This window comes from Physeter macrocephalus, chromosome 11 (assembly GCF_002837175.3).
Source record: "Physeter macrocephalus isolate SW-GA chromosome 11, ASM283717v5, whole genome shotgun sequence".
Classification (NCBI taxonomy): domain Eukaryota; kingdom Metazoa; phylum Chordata; class Mammalia; order Artiodactyla; family Physeteridae; genus Physeter; species Physeter macrocephalus.
Window position 1 is genome coordinate 107,427,342 of NC_041224.1, and position 19,859 is coordinate 107,447,200.

Consider the following 19,859-nt stretch of genomic DNA (forward strand, 5'->3'; position numbering starts at 1 on the left):
TGGCGTGCGGCCTCCGGGGCACGTGGGCTCTGTAGTTTGCGGCACACGGGCTCTTTCATTGAGGTGCGCAAGCTCAGTAGTTGTGGCGCACAGGCTTAGTTGCCCCGCGGCAGGTGGGATCTTAGTTCCCCAACCAGGGATTGAACCCACATCCCTGCATTGGATGGTGGATTCTTTAGCACTGGACCACCAGGGAAGTCCCAAGTTTGCCTTTTTTTATAGACTAATCTAGCCTAGTCCTTCATTTGCAGTCCTGATTTCTTCTAAGACATTTACTTGAAATAAAAACACTTTTGTCACAGGATCCGAATAGATTTCTGTCTGCCCACCCATTTATTTATAAGCTCGGTGAGAGCAGGCACTGAATTTTATTCACTTTTATGTCCTCATAGCCTTATAGACCCTCAGTAAATGTTGACTGAAGAAATCACTCGATGCCTCTGGCCAATTATTGAGTAGGCCCAGTCAGATGTTTGAAGATCACTGCAGTGGCTGTTTAAGAAACAAAGACTGCTGGACCAACACAAATTACACCAGGTCCAAAGCTGTGTACCTCAAGGATCTTCTCAGGCCAACACTACAGAGCCAAGAAATGGCAGCTCAAACTGTAGACAAGGCAACAGAGCTTTTCCCAGAAAACCTTGAGCCATTTAGGCTGACATGGAACCTTACCTATTCTGTCAATAACATATTTTAGCAGAGCAAGGAAGACAGTTTTTAACTACTTGACTGTAACACAAATTACTGTAGCATTATTTTATACCCTAAAATATGAAAAGAATGTGTCCATGGATTATATACGTACATGTAAAATAAGAAAATAAAACTCAGTATCACTTTAAAAATGAGTCCTGGCTAAACAGCATTGCTATGGTTAGTACTGGAATTAAAATGCAAGCAAATAAACTGTATAACAATAAGATAGCATATGTCGCACTATTCATTTCCAACTTAGTCACTTGTGATTTTACAGTTAAACTCTCCTGTTTCTTTAAATTTAGAGATTCCATTTCCACTCTAAGATTCCCCGTTTCAATGCTCTGAGAATGTTAACTATTACCATGAAATGTTTTAATCCACTCATAACTAAGTGGATAAAAGAGTAGACTCTAGGGGGCTTCCCTGGTGGCGCAGTGGTTGAGAATCCGCCTGCCGATGCGGGGCACACGGGTTCGTGCCCCGGTCCGGGAAGATCCCACATGCTGCGGAGCAGCTGGGCCCATGAGCCATGGCCACTGAGCCTGTGCGTCCGGAGCCTGTGCAATCTTCTCATCCATAAAATAGGCATAATACTCCCTAGTCCTATGATGGCTATATTATATGAGTTAGTATTTGTAAAACAACTGTACTTAGAACACTGTAAGTGCTACATAAGATCAGGAGGGAAGTTAGCAAAAAACTAAACAAAACTTCACATTTTTTTTCCCCACTAATATACAAAAAAATGAAGGAGTAAAAAGCAGCTCTGTGCCCTTCTTGGAGCTCCCACTGGAACTAGAACCCCGCAGCCCCAGCTCCAAGAGAGATATGTGATGATTCATTCAATAATTTGAGGGCCTACTATGTGCTGAAACTGACCATGAATCAGACACAACCTCTGCCGTCAAAGAGCGTACAGTCAGGTTAGAGATCAGAACTCTAACCCACTTTTTTACAGATGAGAAAACTAAGGTCCAGAGAAGTTGTGCCTTGCTAAAGGTCATGCAGCTAAATAGCACCAGAGGTGAGACCAGAAACTGTGTCTTTCCACAACTCTCAGCTCAGAACTCTTTCAAATGGGCCACCCACCCTTTTGAGTGCCACATCTCAGCTTCTGTTTGAGACTCTAACTAGCTTTCATGACCTTCCCATGTTTTCACCCACCATCATCCTCCCAAACCTGGAGCCTAGGGTTTGGGAAAGAAGACGTTGAGCCCTGAAGAGAAAGTTACAGGCTGGGCCTTTTGAAACTTCCCCGAAAAGAAAAGGAAAGGTTACTCTCTACTCCCTGCGTTAACTCTTCCCGTGCCGAAAGACTGAGGCCGTTAAAAAAAAAAGAAAAAAGACAGAGTGGTCTCACTCAGGAACTGTAGGCTGGAGTGCCCACCTCCTGCTGGATGGGGAGCCACCTGTCAGAAGGCTGTGGGCGAGGGCCACGGGCCCGGAGGGTGAGCGCCGCTGAGCGCACGCTCAGAGCAGAGAGACGCAGGAGGTGATGGTCAAATACCCTGGGAGCTGAGGTGGAGGATTCTGGAGGTGACAGCAAGGAGAGTACGCAACTGCGAAGGGCGCCTGAAGCTTCTGCGCCGACACCAGGCGGGTGGGAGACAGGAAAGGAAGGCAGCGCGGCGGCGCTGCGGGAGGGCTCCGCCGGGGCGGGGGGTGCCATGTCTCGCGAGCGGTCCCCCCGCACCGACATCCCCCGCAACCTGAGCTTCATCGCTGGGCTGACAGAGCGCGCCTACTACCGCAGCCAACGGCCCAGCCTCGAGGAGGAGCCGGAGGAGGAGCCAGGCGAAGGCGGGACGCGCCTCGGGGCCCGATCCCGAGCTCCCGCTCCGAGTCGCGGGCGCAGGGCTCGCTCTGCGCCCGCCGGAGGCAGCGGTACCCGGGTGCCCCACAGCCGCAGCCCCAACACCCGTAAGAGAGTGCGTTTCGCCGACGCGCTTGGGCTGGAGCTGGCCGCTGTGCGCCGCTTCCGCCCGGGAGAGCTGCCCCGGGTACCCCGCCACGTGCAGGTCCAGCTGCAGAGGGACGCCCTTCGCCACTTCGCGCCGTGCCAGCCCCGCGCCCGAGGTCTCCAGGTAGGCGGCAGAGGTACGCCCCTTCCCCGGGACCTCCCCAACTTGGCCTCGGCGGGTTTATGGGAGTGGATTTATCTAGGAGCACCCATCTCCACCCCCAACCCTGGGCTTGCTCTCGCTCATCCCTTTTGGGGTCCCCATTGGCAGGTGGCTCTAGGCCACTCTCCCAGCTGGGCTCCCTCTGACTGCCGGGACGCCGGGGTAGGCCTCCGATTGGTCCAGTGCCTCGCCCTGACCCCGCCCCCTCTCTCTCCCCTCCCCTCCCCTCCCCTCTCCTGGGCTCCCTCCTCCCCTTTCCTCCTTTCCCAGCAGGAGGCGCGCGCTACCCTGGAGCCGGCCAGTGAGCCTGGCTTCGCGGCCCGCTTGCGGGCGCAGCGAATCTGCCTGGAACGCGCCGAGGCGGGCCCGCTGGGCGTGGCCGGGAGCGCGCGCGTGCTGGACCTGGCCTACGAGAAGCGCGTGAGCGTGCGCTGGAGCGCTGACGGCTGGCGGACCCAACGCGAGGAGCCCGCCGCCTACGCCGGTCCGGCCCCGCCCCCGCCGCGCGCCGACCGCTTCGCCTTCCGCCTCCCGGCACCACCCATTGGTGGGGCCCTGCTTTTCGCCTTGCGCTACCGCGTTAGCGGCCACGAATTCTGGGACAACAACGGCGGCCGTGACTATGCTCTCCGTGGGCCTGAGCACCCGGGCAGTGGTGGAGCCCCGGAGCTCCAGGGCTGGATCCACTTTATCTGAGACGTCTGCGGCCGACGGCGGAAAAAAATCAAAGGCACCGGGGGGCTGGGGGCGCCCGAAGATTTGGTGGGGAGGAATGGGAGAAACCGAGATTGGCGGGGAGCTGCCCTAGAGAGTCAAGCCCGGGAGGGCGAGGAGGATGGGGGAAACCAAAGGGGTGTGGGGTGTGGGTAGAATCAGCGAAAGTCGGGGAGGTTGGGGTGGATGTGAGTGGAGGAACCCAAGTCATAGAAGGAGGGAGACAGAAAGGGTGCTGCAAGATTAGAAAAGAAGCAAAAGGACGATAGTGACGTTCTCTTCCGTGAGTGGGCATTGGGAGAAAGTGAGTTAGGTCCGTCCGGCCTAGGCAGTCAAAGGTTGAGGGTAACTCTTTGGGACTGAGGACGTATTTTGTGTGAACTAGGAGCCCACCACAGTTGAAATCATTTAGATTGCTGGCTCATTCCCTCTTCTTACTGGCCTTAGCCACCGCAGGTTCCCCAGCCCTGCCCATCCTAGGTTTCTTTAACTCAGCTATAATTACCTTGCTTAAGTCCCAGGAACTTGGCCATTGCTCCCCAGCCCCTAACATTATGACAGGATTCCCTTGTCACCCCTGCCAGCCCCTAGCTTCAGTCTTCACTGACTGGCTAGGGAGTGATGGCAGGTAGCATCAGAGCTCCTTCCTCCAGGCTCCAGGCAGCCCTGGGGATGAAAATAAAAGCAAAACTAACTCCAGGCTTGTCCTTGTAGCCAAATAATGTGGTGCCTAAGGGGTTGGTGCACTCAGGGGCTTCCAGAAAAATGCCAGCCTTACCTTTCTGGGTGCCTTCTAATGACCTGTAAGCACTTTATGGACTGTATTTGTCAAGAGACAGGTGAATCACAGGATTTCTTCTGCCACAGAAGAAAAGGAAGTCACTGACTAGCTGGATAACTTTGGGCAAGTTACTTGACCTCTCTGGGCCAGAGTTTCCTCCTTGAGAAACTGCATTTGGATTAGGTGATCTCTTAGGCCCCTTCTTGCTCTGACATTTTATGATTTGTGAGGGGCAGAGTGTGGATTAGAAGCGACATTCTCCAGCCTACAGTTGGAGTGCTTATAGTTCAGAACACACAGCACCCATAGCATGTGGTTGGGCCTGAGAATGGTTCTCCAGTTTTTGACACATGTTCCAGAGCGCAGGAAGCATCCAGTCTGCAGCAACCAGCGTGCAGCCTCAGGGTATTCCAGGGCCTCTTTCAAACCATAGCTCATCCTCTGCCCCTTGCTTTTGCTCTTGCCCCAACAGACTTCCAGCCTGGGTGCTATGAGACAGCTTTGGGGAGGTGCCTCTCTAGGGGAAAATGATGTTTGGGAGCCTCCAAAATGAAAGGAAACAATGTTGGGGACTTTCTTGAGTATAAAGGATTATAGGTATAAGAAACAGAAAACATTTCAAATCAAGAATCAGAGCACCTTGAAAATTAAATGGTACCAGAAGATGGCAGTCTGCTCCATACCTTGAGCAAGTGACATGGGAAAGCTGGACTTTTCTACCCATTCACATTTATGCCTTATGTCTCTCCTGGTTAACCTCATCTGATTGGTTGTTTTTCCTCTCCTCTCGCCCTATGTCTAAGCTCTTTGCTTTTCTTTTTCCTTGTCCCCTTCTCATCACTTTCATTTTTCTTTTAGCATATACGGTATTTACCTTCACTTTCTCTATTTCCATCTGCCTCCCTCTTCATCCTTGTTGATCTCTGCTATTCCTTCTCCCTCCAGAAGGAGTGGAGAACCTACTTCCTTTTCTCCAAGACCATGGTTGATCCACCTTCCTCCCTCAGGCTCCTTCTTGACAGTCTTCTAGAAAGGAGAAGAGGGAAAAGCAGTTCCTGATGCTGCAGATGAACAAGGAGCTCCCAGGTAACCAGCTCCCCACACCCGTTTCTATCTGTTACTGATTTCTCAAAATTTTCTGGATTCCCCTTTTATCACTTAGTGAGAGAGGGTACACGCACACGTGCCCATACATGCATTCAGGATAGAGTATGGGGCTTATTACCATGCCCCTCCTCTCCAAATCTTTAATCCTTTTAAGAAAAATGTCTGAAAGAGAGAAACCCTGGGTTATTCCTCAAACAAATGCCCATTTAAGCATCATCTTTACCTGGTGGAAAAAACAAAGAATTTCATGCATCTTGTGGATCACCCTCAGGTCAAAGTTCCAGCAGAGTGAAGAGAGAAAGTGTACGGAAAGCCACCAAGCAATACACTTTAGTCACCAATGAGCCCAAGGGAGGATAATGGAGCGGGAGACTGGGTCAAGGCTCAGTGTGTGATAATCTCTTGCGTAATGTGTATGCGTTACTGTTACGTGTATCAGCAGTCGCAAGAGCTCACAGTTACTTACGTAGCCACTAAAATCTGGTGTCTTGCATGCTTTATAATCCGCAAAACAACCCTATGAGTTGAGTAATGTTATTCCTGTATTAGAAAACAATTCAGAAAAGCTCAGTAATTTGTGCAAGATCACACAGCTAGTAAATGGCAGAGCTAGGATTGTGAACCCAGGAAATCTCCAGAGCCTCAGTGCATAACCATGATGTCATAATATTATCCTTTAAAAACAAAATTAAAACCTTGCCATTAAAAAAAAAAAAAAAAAAAAAGCCTTGGCACATACCATCTCTTATTAGGAAAAGACCACAGTTTCTAATTGTGCTCTGCCTTCGCATCCTCCCAGCCTCCCCAACTGGCTTGGAGAAGGCAAAGCACCAAGGGTCCCAAGCTTCATCTGCTATTTCCAGGAGCTTGCTGCTGCCTCCTGTGCCAGTGTCCCGGCTCTGCAGGATCAGCAAGGAACCACTGCGCCTGCGCCTGCTGAAGAACTTGGGAACCCATTTGAACTCCAGCCTTGCTATACATTGGGATTCTCTCCTGGCCCTAGCCAGTCCTCCACACTTGTTGGTATGCTGTGCCCCTTCCTACTACCCCAGCTAGCCTTGAGCAGGCCAATTCCCTAAAGTTTCCACTAGAAGGGTCCCTGACTAGGACAATTGCTGGATGGGCTGTGCTTGGGCCCTGTCTGGGAACCTGAGTATTACTAAGCAGATAAATGCAAATGGTTGGGGGCAGGGAACCAAGAAGAGTTCATTGTTCCTGAGCTTTTTCTCTGAGAAGTACCATGGCTCACCCATGCCCCTATTCTCAGCTTTACAGAGCCAAGACATGAGTCTTCTGGTTCTTCCCATACAGAGCTGCCCCAGGGCCTGGGGATAAACTGCTAGTCTAATCTGACATGGGAAACCCTAGGAATTTGGCAGAAACTTCAGAGATTTGTCATGTGTTAGGCATTGTGGTGGGGACTTTCCTCTAAAGCCTGATGACTGTACGAATGGGGCAATTTAGGGTATAACCTGTTAGCCATGGACTGGGAAGGGCCATAAGAGAAACCATTACCATGGTCAGGGGCTCGGGTCGTTGAAGCAACACAGCAGGAACACTTTTGCCCTTTCCTCTCATCCAGACCTCAGATGTCTTCCTAAGTATTCTTCCTGTTCCTTTGTTTTCTTTTATGAATATAGCTTTTATGAATATATCATTTCTTTTATGAATATATCATTTCTCTTCACAATAAGCCCTGACTCAACTTGCCAATCTAATCCCACATTCCCTTGCTTCTAACTCCTGTGTTTCTCTGGAGCCCCTCTGGATCCTTGCAATCCGCAGGTCATAGAATCCAGAGACCTGAAAAGGCTTGTCTTTAGAGATCACTGGGTCCAGACTCCTCTATAGATGAGGACACAGGTCGAGAGATGAGAAAGGGACCCCAGCAGGGTCAGAGAATTTGTTAGTGCAACTCCAGATGGGACTTAAACCCAGGCCTCCTGACCACCTCCCATTCCCAGGCTATGAAACAGGCCTCTCTCCAAAGGGTCAGACCCACGATTTTTCATGGCAAGGGACACGTCAGAAATTTTCATTTTCTGCTTCTAGTTTCCATTCCCTTCCTCGTCCAGGCAGAAAGAGAAACAAAAGGGGCTGGTATGTCCTCAGCCTTGGCACTTCTTTCAGTGATATCGCTGAAGAACAGTGAATTGCTAAAACAAACAACAACAAAACAACAACAATGAATAATCTACCCATTGAATAGCTAACCTGGAGAGGAAATGAAAGTTTGCTATGTGAATCCCCCTCAAACCACCGTTCTCATCAGACCCTTCCCGAGCCTCCCCACCCTCTTCACAGTGCAGCTCTGTACACTGGGCCCCAGACCCACTCGTATTGTGCCTCACTTCAGCCTCCTCATGCAACTGCTCTCCCTTCTGGATAAAAGACCTCGTATTTGAAATAAAGTTGAAATATGAAAAGAAAGTATGAGCTACTGAGAAGTATTGTTTGTTTGGGGCTGAGGGTAGCGAGAGACTCAGAGGCACCCTGCATTTCTTGGCCATCTCATTTCTTGAAAGTCCTATTCCCTGTCTGCTGGAGTCCTCTGGCTATACAAAAGTTGGATGGGAAGATGTGGAGGAGTTGGGCGGCCCTGGTATGAGACACCCCTATAGTATCACGCCACCCTTTTGGGTAGTGGTAGGGAAAGTTACCAGGCCCAGCTCATAGCTCCCTTGCACCCAGCACCAGCTGCTGTTGCAGTTAAAGGGAACAGCTCAGGTGAAGGCCCCGTGTTTCCTCTTTGGTGGGGTGCTTTTCTTAAGGGGGCCATCTAAATTACATTCTGCTCCTTAGGCACTGGAGGGAAAAGCAAAGCCCCTTTTGTCTGTCAAGGGCAATCCTAAAACAAAGGACAAGAAATATGATGGAGATGAAAAGCAAGGACCTCTGGCTATTAGAAAAAGATCAAGTTCTAACATTGACTCCCACATCACCTGAATGATGAAAGAGTCCAATTATCCACCAAGTAATGAGACTGTTCCTTATAGGGAAGCCCTAGCCCGAGAATAATCAGATGCCTCATCATTACATCATAATGGCCAAGTTGTGATGTCACTGCAGAGCACCCAGTCTTTAGTACACACGCATTGTAATTGAAACCGGATATGCTGAAGGGTAGAGTCAGCGTGAGGAGCAGATCCCCAAGGAGAGGTAAGTGGGGGCTTTCCATGGGTTCCCTCCATGGCTTATCGCCTAGGGTCACTCTGTGGCCCTAATGTCTTTCCAGACTTCTCACATCTTAGTTTGGTGGTAGGTTTGTCTGAAATCTCTCTTCTGCAAACTCCTTCATTGCAGCTTTTGCTATCTCAAATCCTCAATACTTGCAGTTGTGACTGGTCAGCCCTCACGTCTGTTTTTTAGGACAGAGCGCAGAACACTAGAGCAGGGTTTCCCTAACTGGGGCAGAAACTCACCATATCTGTTTCGTTAGTCCCAGGGATAGATCCAAGTTTTCAGTTGTCTGAAGCATACAACTTTTGGGGCCTTTTTCAAGTAAAATAAATATTTCAGAATGAGAAAAGATATTTTAAAAATTATAACTTTAAAACTGACAAATACCACAATATCACAAAATCAAGAAAAATAACAAATTTTTAAAATTACCTATGTGACATACCTAAATATTTTTCCCCACAATTTTGTTTTTGGCTGCATGCTCTTTGATAGTCTTTTTATATGATTATATATAATTTTTCCGTAAAGAGATAATTCCATCTCCATGATCACTTAAAAAAAAATTATTGATAATTAAAAAAAATTTAACCTTCACACCTTGTAATTAATAATGCCACATAATTTGGGGGGATTTTTGTCAAACTTGGAAAAACACTACCAAATGTCTTTAGTATATGTGGTGTAAGATTTTGGAGCATTTTCAAATTTGCAATAATGAATATCATAAACTCTGAATTTTTGACATTGGGAGTATTCCTGGAAGCTGTATGTATTAAGTTTGTTAAAGCTGCCATAACAAAATACTTAGACTGGGTGGCTTAAACAATGGAAATTCTCTCACGGTTTTGAGGCTAGAAACCTGAGATCCAGGTGTTGGCAGGGTTGATTTCATTCTGAGGTTCCTCTCTCTTGGCTTGTGGATAGCCATCTTCTCCCTATATCTTCACATGGTCCTACCTGCATGTCTGCATCCAAATTTCCTCTTATTATAAGGACAGCAGTTATACTGAATTAGGACTCACCCTAAAGACCTCATTTTAATTTAATTACCTCTTCATAGACCTTATCTCCAAATATGGTTACATTCTGAGATACTGGGAGTTAGGACTTTAACATATGAATTTTAGCAGGATACAGTTCAGCCCATAACACTATAATTACAGTTTATTCACAGAAGTAACTGCAAATCACAGATGTGTAACTCCTACACCCAAAATAAATGTATTCCCAGCTCAACTTCGTTAGTCAATCCCCAAATGCCCGTGGCCTCTTCATTGCCACTGGACAAAAGGAGAAGTGTGATGGAGGAGGATTCGGGAAAGAGACATCAGTCTTGACCAACTGCAGTTTAAATTTTTTTTTTCAAATTCTACAAAAACCTATGATCATATTAACACATTGCTGGGACTCCTCCCATGCTTTGGAAGAGTTCTGTGCAAGAGAGGGCCCTTAACTTCCTCCAACTTCCTTAGCTGTTAGGTCATTGTGTGTCTGGTCAGTCCTGCTATATTTCTGAGCCATGCAAAGGGAGCGGGAGTTTTCACCAAAGATTAAGGATGATTTGGTAAATCCACATTCTTCAGCACTAGTCCCTGGAATAGCTGGGATGATTACTGTCTTGCTGAAGGTGGGACCCTCCCTTCCCTGATAATGTCAAGTCTGGACCTCTTCCTCTCTTCCACTCCCCCACCCCAGTCCACTCTATCTTCTAAAGTGTTAGGGTGATAGCTGATTCACTTTGCTGTACAGCAGAAACTAACACAACATTGTAAAGCAACTATACTCCAATAAAAATTAATAAAACACAAAAAATAAAGTGTTAGGGTGAAACTCACATAATGGGGGGAGGCTTCAGCCTGTTCTCCAGAACTGGGGCAAAGGAGTTTCTTCTTTCCTTGGACTCTTCCTCCCTTAAATCTGTCTTTGATTCTTCTCCCTACTCCTGAATTGGGAGTGAGTATCCTTCTGAGACAAGAAATGTGACTGAGTTGTCTACCTTTCATAATTCCCAGCCCATGATCTGTGATGCCCAGAGTGACTGACTGAACCCTCCAGGGGCAGCCACTAAATTTTCACAGTTCCTGCCTGGCTTTCCAGCCAAATAAGCGTGAGTTCTTCCGGGTCAATCCAGTTTCATTGTTTGGATTATAAAACCATAAGCTCTCCATTGACAACTGAGGGCTGCCCGTTGCCTACAGTGTTTCACTTTTCCCTTCATTCGTTACATACAAACCATTGGCGTATTGTAATAAGTCATGATTTAGGAGAAGGTCTGTATGTACCACCGGCCCTGGCTTAAACCCTCAGGGATCAAAAGTTTCTAATTCTAAAGCTGAGAATATTCTTTCTGTTGCTTACTCCTATGATGTTTTTGCAGGATACTAGTTTGAAGGGCATGACTCTTAGGAGTTGAGATTGTTACTAAATGTATTGAGGGAGACGGGGGAGGAAGGGGCAAATGCAGGGCCAGCAACGGAAAATGGGGCTCCAAGCTGAATTAGAGATAAATTTCTCACGCTTGGCAACCTTGAAAGAGCTCTTGACCTTAGAGTGGAACAATGAAGAATCAGAAGTAGCAGTTATGGTGGTTGACTTAGGGGGTACAGGGGGAATGGCGAGATCTGTGGAATACAGGGCAAAGTCTGAAATTGTGTTATAAGTTATTGTCGGTATATAAGCTATTGTGACCTAAATAATACAAGAGGAGACTAGCATGAGAACAGAAGAGTCACTTCAGAAAGTATTGTTCCCAAGTTTTAGTCAGAAGACTGAGAATCCTAACTATACAAACTTTTGGCCCAGAATTTCGGTGTGGAATACTGTTTCGGTGGAAAGACGATTTTATCGCACTCCCTTTCTTGACAACAAAAACCAAGGTCCCCAAATATGAGGGACATTTCCAGGTCCTCTTTACCAGGGCGGGGGGGGTTGCTGGTAAGTTCGAACGAGGTGACCTCCTCTAGCACTTCGTCTTTGAGAACACCTGTCTGGTGACAGCTGGACCCGGGAAGCGGCCGAAGGTGCCGGGCTGCTAGGATCCTCGTCTTTAAGGGTGTCCAAGACATTTGATCCATCTCGAGAACAAGTTCCCGGTTGCTCTAGGCTCTTCGTTTACAGTGACGCTGCTGACAGCGGTTGGGCCCTCGTCTGGGAACGCGCGTCTCCTGTGTGAGGCTGGCAAAGGGATACTGAGTCTTCCTTCCGAAGGAAACAAATGGGGAGTAGTTGTAGGCGGTCTGGACAGTTCAGCACGCTGCTGTGAATTTCTTGGGGAATTCCAGGAGGAACATCGCCCAGTGGACCCCGAAGACCCGGCGCCCACAAGGCGAGGGTGGGAGGGGGTACCATTCACTGCATCCTAGCCCGGGGGGACATCTTCTCTGCCCCACGCAGCCAATAGCCACCCCGGCTGAGGCCCACGGAGCCAATAGCCGACTTCAACCGAGGCCCACGCAGCCAATGGCCGGCCCAGTCCGTTCCGCCGGGGCCCGCCTGCCTGCGTTCACCAATCAGAACTCGGGCCACCTCGGCACCGCCCCTGGAGCCCGCCCCACCCATCCGCCCCGCCTCCAACTCGCTGAAGCAGGGCTGGGCTAGACGGGCGCGCTCTCGGGGGCGGGGGGGGGGGGTGGCAGTCCCGGTCCCAGCCCTCCGCGCGGGTGGGCTCGGAGCAGGCCGCACCGGGCAGCAACCCCACTCTCACCCCGGAGGCCCCCTGCCCTTTCACCCCCTTTCCCCCCGGCCCATGGTGCGAGGCTGGGAGCCGCCGCCCGGGCCGGACTGCGGTGAGTGATCCCCAGCCCCTTCGACTTCCCCTCCCAGTCCCTGTACGATCTCCGACCCCCGGAGCCCCATCCCCGCGCTGGGGGGAGGAGAATTCTAGGTTCGAAGTCGCCTGGTTCTCTTGCCTTTCTCCTCTGGACTTTTCGGTTCCCTGTTGTAACTGGGGGAGGGTGAGTGGGTGTGTAGGGAGGAGGGGAAGGCTGGGTAGGGACGCCTTTGGCGAGGGGAGGGTTTGAGATTCGCCTGCTTCCTGGGGCTCATCGCCCCAAGTGCAGGAACTTTTTGTTCTCTGACCCAGTTTGGAGCCTTCTAGACTGCCTGTGAAATGGAGGATAGGAGAAACGTTTCCTTCCCAGGCCTCCCCTCCTCCCCTCCATGACTACCTCCTGGCGACCTCAACACATGTACAGAAACCTGGCCTTATTCCTGGGGAGCAGTAGCCTTTGGTAATGAAAGGTTTAAGAGAAACTGCCCCTTCTGACCCCTAGCCAGACATACTCAGAAAACCAACTAGGAAAGTGAGAACCTGAGTTCTCAGAGATTCCTGGTGTTGCGTCCTAATCTGAGACTTCTAAACTGAAAGAAGACTCAAGCTGAGACCTATTTGGTAATGAGGGCCCAGATGTGATATTTTATCATATGAACCCCCTTCTCACCATACATTTGAAGCGCTTTTTATGATTAGGATAAGTAGGTGGCAGTAATTGAAAACAAAAAACAAACGAAAAAACAAAAAGCCAGTTAAAGTTGGGAATTTTTAAAATGATGCATACATATCTTAAGAACTGTCATTAAAAGTACGTTCATTTCACCAATCTCTTCGGTTAGTGTCCAGGCGTTTTCTTTATGTGAGTATGCTGATTGGCAGTCCCAATTGTCTTTCTAGTATAAACTGCATAAGTGAATCTCAAATCTGGCTGCACCCTGAGAACTTTTTAAAAACTACTTATGCCTGGGCCCCAGTCCAGGCTAATTAAGTCAGAATGAGGAGGTTGATGCCCTGGTTTAAGTTTCCCAGGTAATTCTAATGTGCAGCCTGAGCCTGGAGCCACTGCCTCTCATCATCTGTGATTTCCACGTTTGGTTTCTTTAAAGTGGAGTGAGAATTTAAACACTTCTGAAGCAATCTGAGTGCAGAATACTGAGTTTTTTAAGTCCCCTGCCCCTCCAGTCTTTTACAGTTTTCTTGCCTACTCCCAACTCAAAAAATTTTTTTAAGGTACACTCCTTTGTATTATGTCTTTCCAAAGCATTTGACTTAGTTTTCATAGAAACAATTTTTTTCTTTTGGCTGTTCCGTGCATCTTGCGAGATCTTACTTCTCCAACTAGGGATTGAACCCGGGCCCTCAGCAGTGAAAGCACGGAGTCCTACTACTGGACTGCCAGGGAATTCCAAGAAACAATTCTTAATGCACTAATATTTCATAGGTTTATGTGATGTTTAATTATTATATACAGAAAAACAATGAGCCTAAGCAGGTTTGGAATTACACACAACTGGCCTAAGCACATAGGGCAGCTGAAGGAAGCAGCTGACTTTGCCACACTAGAGTAGCCTACCAGTCTCTAGTTTCCAGTGCACTATGGGTATTGATAATGTAATCCAGTAGGGGTCAGTTAAGCCAGGCTTTTGGCCCAGTTGAACACCCCTCACTTTCACTCTCTCCAACTAATATCACCAATGCCTAGTTGCTTCTAGACTAATTCAAATTCTTTTGAGTCTTCCAACCATTCTTTCCATTCATTCATAAACTGTTTCTCTTTAAGCATTACCACCATTGCTTTTATTAAGTTGGGAGGACATAAGGCAGAGTTTCTTAACCAGGGCTTCTGGGCAATCAGCAAACCCCCCGAGATTATACTTTATGTAATGTGTAAGTGTGAATGTTTATGGGGTGGGGGGGTGATAAGTCATAACTTTCTGAGAGTTTATAACTTCTGATTTTCAAAGAGGTTCATGATCCAAAAAGTTGAGAAGCACATGAATTGAATATCACTAAAAGTCCTTTAAGGCCCTTGAAAACTATCACCAAAACACATTTCATTCAGAAACATACCTCAGTTCTCTGAATAAAGATTTAGGGAATTTAGCAGGTTCATATCTGGTCTCTCACTTGAACTGTTTCCTGCTTTTAACCATAAGCCTAGGCTCAAGGGTTTTTTGGCACCGTGCAGCATGCGGGATTAGTTCCCCCACCAGGGATCAAACCCGTGCCCCTTGCAGTCCTGCAGTGGAAGTGTGGAGTCCTAACCACTGGACCACCAGGGAATTCCCAGCCTAGGTTCAAGTTCTGAACTCTTTTTCCTAGGATTGTGTGAACACCTACACTGGAAGTTTAAGGCAGCCCATTCATTTCTGCCTTTTGTCCAGGGGTATGGAAAGCCCAAAGGGAAATAAGGGTGTTACCCTGACTGTATTTTTTATTAGTGATTTTAAGTAGCAGTGGGGCATATCTGGCATGGATACAAGTTTAGTAATAATTCACAATTGATAATACCACCACCACCTCTGCCCAGAGGAGTCCTTATTTCTCCAGCTTTCCTTCCCTTTTTCTCCCTTCTCCAAATGAGGTACAAGGACATAAGACACTATAGTGTCTTCACTGTGGTTTTGATTACTGTAGGGTCTACCCTCTTTGTTATAGTTCTCATGAGCCACTCCCTGGATAGTTTTCTCCTATATCAAAGCCAGATTCTTCCAGGGAGGTACCAGGCTGTACAGCTGTGCCCTGATTTCAGCCACCATTCTATATCAGGAAGTCTTCCACAACTTGTGTTTTCTGTCACTGGAAAACTGTAGATACATACAGTATACCAGATATGACCTTTGCATTACTGTATGTTATACTGAAATATCAAGCTGATATGGGAATCTGAAGGATAGCAAACCACATGAATGAAAGTAAAATGCTTCCTGGTGGGCTTATAGCTGTGCCTGCCTTATTTCATGTCTGGCAGTCTTCATCCTCACACTGGACTGCTTTATTCCTTATGCTACCTTTTCCTCGTATCTAACTGTTACTGTGACCTTAAAAAACAGGACACAGATACGGTTAAGTGGATGTCAAGTGCTGGAGCATCAAGTATTCTCCAGCTTAGATTTGGTGGTGTTCCTGGTGGGCCACAATTTCCAAATGGTGGTTTAGTGCCTGGCTGTGCAAGCACTTCCTCACAGCCCCTCAGCTGTGTCTGGGATGGACCTGGAGGGTAAAGGTAGAGCTACCACACTGGCAATTCACCTAGTAATCAAAAAGAACTTATATCCAAATTATGGATTCAATTCTAAAGCAGTGATTTTGCTACTTTTTAAAAGTTGCAAAATCCTTTCTGGAATTATATCCAACTCCCCAAATATAAAAAGTACAAAATCAGAGATACCCTGGTTTCCTCCACCGCTCTTTAGGATTAAGACTGCAATAACAGACTGAAACAATCTTTTTTTTTTTTTTGCGGTACGCGGGCCTCTCACTGTTGTGGCCTCTCCCGTTGAGGAGCACAGGCTCCGGAAGCGCAGGCTCAGCGGCCATGGCTCACAGGCCCAGCTGCTCTGCGGCATGTGGGATCTTCCCGGACCGGGGCACGAACCCGTGTCCCCTGCATCGGCAGGCGGACTCTCAACCACTGCGCCACCAGGGAAGCCCTGAAACAATCATTTTAAAGGATTCAGTCTTTGCCTCACTTCCCCTGTTGTCTGAGAGGAGCATTACCTTATATCAGAATCAGCCCGTGAGGCTGAAGCAATGATAAAAGCTCTAATTTATTGAGCCTTTACTTTGGTCTAGGCATGACGTCAGTTGCATTTTTTGATTTAGTCATAAACTTGCAAGGTAGACGCTGTTATGACCTCCTTTTATTCTGATGGGAAAATAAAGCTTAGCGAGCACTCTAGGGAGTGGAGAAGCTGCGATTCACCTCAAATCTGCCTCACCCCAGACCTCCACCTCTAACAGCTCTAGGCCCCGCCTACACGTGACATCTAGCACGCAGTAGGTGCTCTGTAAAAATATATGTAACTTTACGTACATTCAACATTGTCTCCATTTTCTACACATGAGGAAACTGAGGCTCCTATAAGTTCAGTAGCTTTTGCCCAAGATCACATGGCTGGTGGCAGAATTGGGCTTCAAACTGCAGGCTGGCCTTAATCATATTTTAACCCACTATGCCATGCTGCCATCATTTACCCTCTTAAGGTTCTCTTCAAGCTGTACTGCCTTTAGGGTCTGCATGGCCTTCAGTTTGTTAAGATTTGCTTGTTAAAAGGGAACGGTGACACCCATTAGAATGCTTCCGAAGTTTTCTGTTCATCATATAAAATCCCCGATATTACACTGCACTATGTGTAACTTTCTGGACTTGAGATTTTTCTCAATTCATCATGTAGCATATCGGAATCCTGTCCTATCCATAACATACCAGAAGTAATATTTATAAACTCAGATGGGATTCCTCTAAGCGTAAAGGATGACAGATGTTTTAAAGTCTCTAATGCCCACACAGGGAGCCGAGTTAAAATTTGGTCAACGGGGAACTCCCTGGCGGTCCAGTGGTTAGGACTCTGTGCTTCCAACTGCAGGAGGCACGGGTTCCATCCCTGGTTAGGGAACTAAGATCCCAAAAGCCCCAGGCATGGCCCCCAAAAAAAAAAAAAAATCGGTCAACAGAGTTATTCTGGGAAATAGCTTGAGCAGGTTTCCAAGAATGAAGCGTAGTCAGAGGCTTTCCCTGCAGTCCCCACACCCACGATGACTCTGGGAGCCCTGGTGCTGCTGGGTAGTTTGCAGGACCCGGTTACAGTTTATAATGAGCGAGCCCACCTGGTTCTGAGAAGAAAGCTGGACTGAAAAGATAAGAGCTGAGGGCCTCCCGTCTTGTTCGGAGGGGCTGCTAAGGTCTGAGGGAGCTCTCTAGGCTCCCTGGAGAGAGACTCAGCAGTTGGAAAAGACAAAGGCTGGGGGGAGGGGAATAACCTTTGTTCTGAGGATGACAGGGGTAGGAAACGTTCCCCTCCCTCTACCCTAACCAGACCAAAACCGAGGGGGAGCGAGCCCCATTTATCCCAGATAGCTGACCTATCTTATCCTACTGAGAGTTAGAAAAAAAACCCCATCAATCCCCTCCCCCTAACACTCGCCCACCAAAAAGGGAAAGAAAAGGGGGCTGGGCAGAGGGGCTGTGCTATCCTACCTTCTAGATTTTCACACGTTGTATTCTTAACCTTTCCATATTCTAGAGATAATCTAGAGATAACTCTAGAGATAATCTGTTAGGAGCTAAAGTGCTCTGGGATTACACCTCTTCTTGTTTTCTTGGTTAGTTTTGTCACTCTGGTTCCATGAATTTAGAGGGTGAAGTGAATTTGAATGGGAAAGATAAAGGCTATAAGGATGTTTTCCTTTTTAACCTCTGAAGTCAGATTTTTTTTGGTGACAACACTCACTAGTCTTGTGACTTGGGATAATTTAACCTCTATGGACTTTGGTTTCTTCATACGTACAAGGGAATTATAGTAGGCTCTGATGATTCATAAGGTTATAAAAATTAAATGAGAAATTATTATGCACTTTAAAAGCAATCCAGCACAGTACACGTAGAAGTTGATTGTTTTGGAGTCCAACGTTTTGTTTGGTAGAAATTGAACAATGGGCTGAAAGAGGAGCCCCAGTGATCGAGCTGTTTCTCTTCTTATTACAGCTATCTCTGAAGGGCACAAATCAGAAAGCACCATGCCTCCTAATAAAGAGGCCAGCGGTCTTAATAGCTCCCCTGCGGGGCTCATCTGTCTCCCTCCAATCTCTGAGGAGCTACAACTTGTGTGGACCCAGGCAGCCCAGACCAGTGAGCTGGATGGCAATGAACACTTGCTACAAACCTTCAGCTACTTTCCCTATCCCAGTTTAGCAGACATTGCCCTTCTCTGCCTACGCTATGGGCTGCAGATGGAGAAAGTCAAGACTTGGTTCATGGCCCAGCGCCTCCGCTGTGGCATTAGCTGGTCATCCGAAGAAATTGAAGAGACTCGAGCCCGAGTAGTCTACCATCGGGACCAACTCCATTTCAAATCCCTTCTCTCTTTTACTCATCATGCAGGGCGGCCCCCAGAGGAGGTGCCTCCTTCTCCAATGCCACCTCCAGAACAAGTTGGTCTTGGAATAGTTCCCCTGACTCTTAGTGAGCCCACCCAGATGAAAGGATTGAAGGTAGAGCCCTCAGAGCCCTCAGAGCCACTGAGTCACCAGAAAGGAAAGGAGCCCCTGATGGCACCTGGCAGTGGGGCATTCCCCCGCCAATCACAATTTTGGCAGGATCTTCAAAGCAGTGGCCTCTCTAAGGAGCAGGCAGGCAAGGGTCCCGACCAGTCACACGGCCTAGGTACTGCTTCCTGGAACCACTCCACAGCTGTCCACCAGCCCCGTGCTCGGGATAAGCCCCCACCCGTCTCATTACTTGCCAGTAGTTGTAAGAAGGAGTCAGCATCTAATGTGACTCCTCCTTCCTCTACCTCTTCTTCCTCTTTCCAGGTACTGGCTAATGGAGCTACTGCCACCTCTAAACCCCTCCAGCCACTGGGCTGTATCCCACAGCCACTGTCACCCAATGAACAGGCACTACGCCCACAGCTGGAGCCAGCCTGGCCCCAGGGGCTAAGGCATAACTCAGCACCCGGTAGGGTTGGCCCTGCAGAGTACCTTTCCCCAGATATGCAACGCCAGCGAAAGACCAAGCGCAAAACCAAAGAGCAGCTGGCTATCCTCAAATCATTTTTTTTACAGTGCCAGTGGGCACGGCGTGAGGATTACCATAAATTAGAGCAGATCACTGGTTTACCTCGGCCTGAGATTATTCAGTGGTTTGGTGACACACGCTATGCCTTGAAGCATGGGCAACTAAAATGGTTTCGGGACAACGCAGTACCTGGTGCCCCTAGTTTCCAGGATCCAGCAATTCCCACACCACCACCTTCAACCCGCTCCTTGAATGAATGGGCTGAGACACCACCTCTGCCGATCCCCCCACCCCCACCAGATATACGACCCTTGGAGAGGTACTGGGCAACCCACCAACAGCTACGGGAAAGTGATATCCCTCAACTGAGTCAGGCATCAAGGCTTAGCACCCAGCAGGTACTGGATTGGTTTGACTCTCGATTACCTGAGCCAGCGGAAGTGGTGGTTTGTCTAGATGAAGAGGAGGAAGAGGAGGAGGAAGAACTGCCAGAAGATGATGAGGATGAAGAGGAGGAGGAGGAAGACGATGACGATGATGATGATGATGTGATCATCCAGGACTGAGGGGGCACTGGGTGAGGGGAGGTCTGTTACTAAAAGACGAACCAACTTAGTAACTGTTTAAACAAAGAAACCACATTTTTTTACTTACCTTGTGGCAAAGAACTGAAAAGCTTTGTGTTTTTGAGGGTGGGGGACAGCGGGATATAGTAAGGGTGGACCAGGGAGGATGATCATG

General features: G+C 48.1%; 2 protein-coding genes across 4 annotated transcripts; both read left to right on the plus strand.

Moving 5' to 3' along the window:
- Window positions 1-2,211: 2,211 nt before the first annotated feature.
- On the plus strand, window positions 2,212-5,343 carry PPP1R3E (protein phosphatase 1 regulatory subunit 3E). Its single transcript, XM_007100442.3, has 3 exons — window positions 2,212-2,783; window positions 3,096-3,552; window positions 5,266-5,343. The coding sequence occupies exons 1-2, from the start codon at window positions 2,367-2,369 to the stop codon at window positions 3,516-3,518; spliced, it is 840 nt and encodes a 279-aa protein (XP_007100504.1). The 5' UTR covers window positions 2,212-2,366; the 3' UTR covers window positions 3,519-3,552; window positions 5,266-5,343.
- Window positions 5,344-6,223: 880 nt separating this feature from the next.
- Window positions 6,224-19,786, plus strand: HOMEZ (homeobox and leucine zipper encoding). Of its 3 annotated transcripts, XM_028495633.2 has the most exons (3): window positions 6,224-6,447; window positions 8,421-8,583; window positions 18,087-19,786. In XM_028495633.2, the coding sequence occupies exons 2-3, from the start codon at window positions 8,538-8,540 to the stop codon at window positions 19,682-19,684; spliced, it is 1,644 nt and encodes a 547-aa protein (XP_028351434.1). In that variant the 5' UTR covers window positions 6,224-6,447; window positions 8,421-8,537; the 3' UTR covers window positions 19,685-19,786. The 3 variants fall into 3 exon arrangements, with proteins under 3 accessions (XP_028351434.1, XP_028351435.1, XP_007100503.2); XM_028495634.2 differs by lacking the exon at window positions 8,421-8,583; XM_007100441.4 differs by lacking the exons at window positions 6,224-6,447; window positions 8,421-8,583 and adding an exon at window positions 12,195-12,392.
- Window positions 19,787-19,859: the final 73 nt, after the last annotated feature.

Excerpts from the sequence above, each read along its gene's own strand:
- PPP1R3E (XM_007100442.3), top strand. The coding sequence starts at position 2,367 with ATGTCTCGCGAGCGGTCCCCCCGCACCGACATCCCCCGCAACCTGAGC. Across the intron at positions 2,784-3,095 it reads CCCGCGCCCGAGGTCTCCAG|GAGGCGCGCGCTACCCTGGA; the intron begins GTAGGCGGCAGA and ends CTTTCCCAGCAG.
- HOMEZ (XM_028495633.2), top strand. The coding sequence starts at position 8,538 with ATGCTGAAGGGTAGAGTCAGCGTGAGGAGCAGATCCCCAAGGAGAG. Across the intron at positions 8,584-18,086 it reads GAGCAGATCCCCAAGGAGAG|CTATCTCTGAAGGGCACAAA; the intron begins GTAAGTGGGGGC and ends TTCTTATTACAG.